Source organism: Trypanosoma theileri, assembly GCF_002087225.1.
Source record: "Trypanosoma theileri isolate Edinburgh chromosome Unknown TM35_Tth_44_V1, whole genome shotgun sequence".
NCBI lineage: Eukaryota > Euglenozoa > Kinetoplastea > Trypanosomatida > Trypanosomatidae > Trypanosoma > Trypanosoma theileri.
Window position 1 is genome coordinate 242,375 of NW_021639886.1, and position 641 is coordinate 243,015.

The 641-nt window shown below is 43.1% G+C and overlaps 1 protein-coding gene across 1 annotated transcript; it reads left to right on the forward strand.

Moving 5' to 3' along the window:
* Window positions 1–271: 271 nt before the first annotated feature.
* Window positions 272–640, forward strand: TM35_000441870 (uncharacterized protein; the record flags this gene model as incomplete). The annotated part of the gene is made up of 1 exon (XM_029030196.1): window positions 272–640. A coding segment is annotated over one exon (369 nt), but the record flags the coding sequence as incomplete, so codon positions are not given.
* Window position 641: the final 1 nt, after the last annotated feature.

The following is a 641-nucleotide window of genomic DNA, read 5'->3' on the forward strand; positions in this document are numbered from 1 at the left end:
CATAAGAGTAGTATAAGCGATAATAACGAACAGGTGACTTTACCACCTACAACTACTAATTCCTTTTCAGCGGAAGAAACAGAAGAAAAACAAAATATAAAAATGATAAGGAAAAGCAAGTAGTAAATTGCCCTCATGGTCCATTTTTTCTGGTGAGAGGAGAAGTTCGATATATCTCTATTGGACGCTTTGGTGATCCCATCATGGGACACTATCGGGAATTAAGCGATGGACGCTTTAGAGTTCTCCCATCGCAGGAGGCCCAAGAGAAATGGGCCGTGGGATGTTCCATTACCCCAACGGTCCTCTGCAGGATAAACTGCAGTGGGCAGAANCACAAAGAGATTCACAGGAAATGGGAATAAGAGCGTCAGCGCCATTTTTGAATCCACCGAATCAACAACAATCACGGATTGGCAATACAGACAAGGTGCGTTTTTACAGAACGCATAGCGACGTGAAAAAGAACTGGCTAGATGCCACCACGGTAGCGTCATTGACAAAGTCCTCTAGACCACCTTATACAATACTCTCTACGACATTACATGTCCTTGGCATTTCAGAGGAATACAACAGTACTCACGGCCATAAGAGTAGTATAAGCGATAATAACGAACAGGTGACTTTACCACCTACAACTA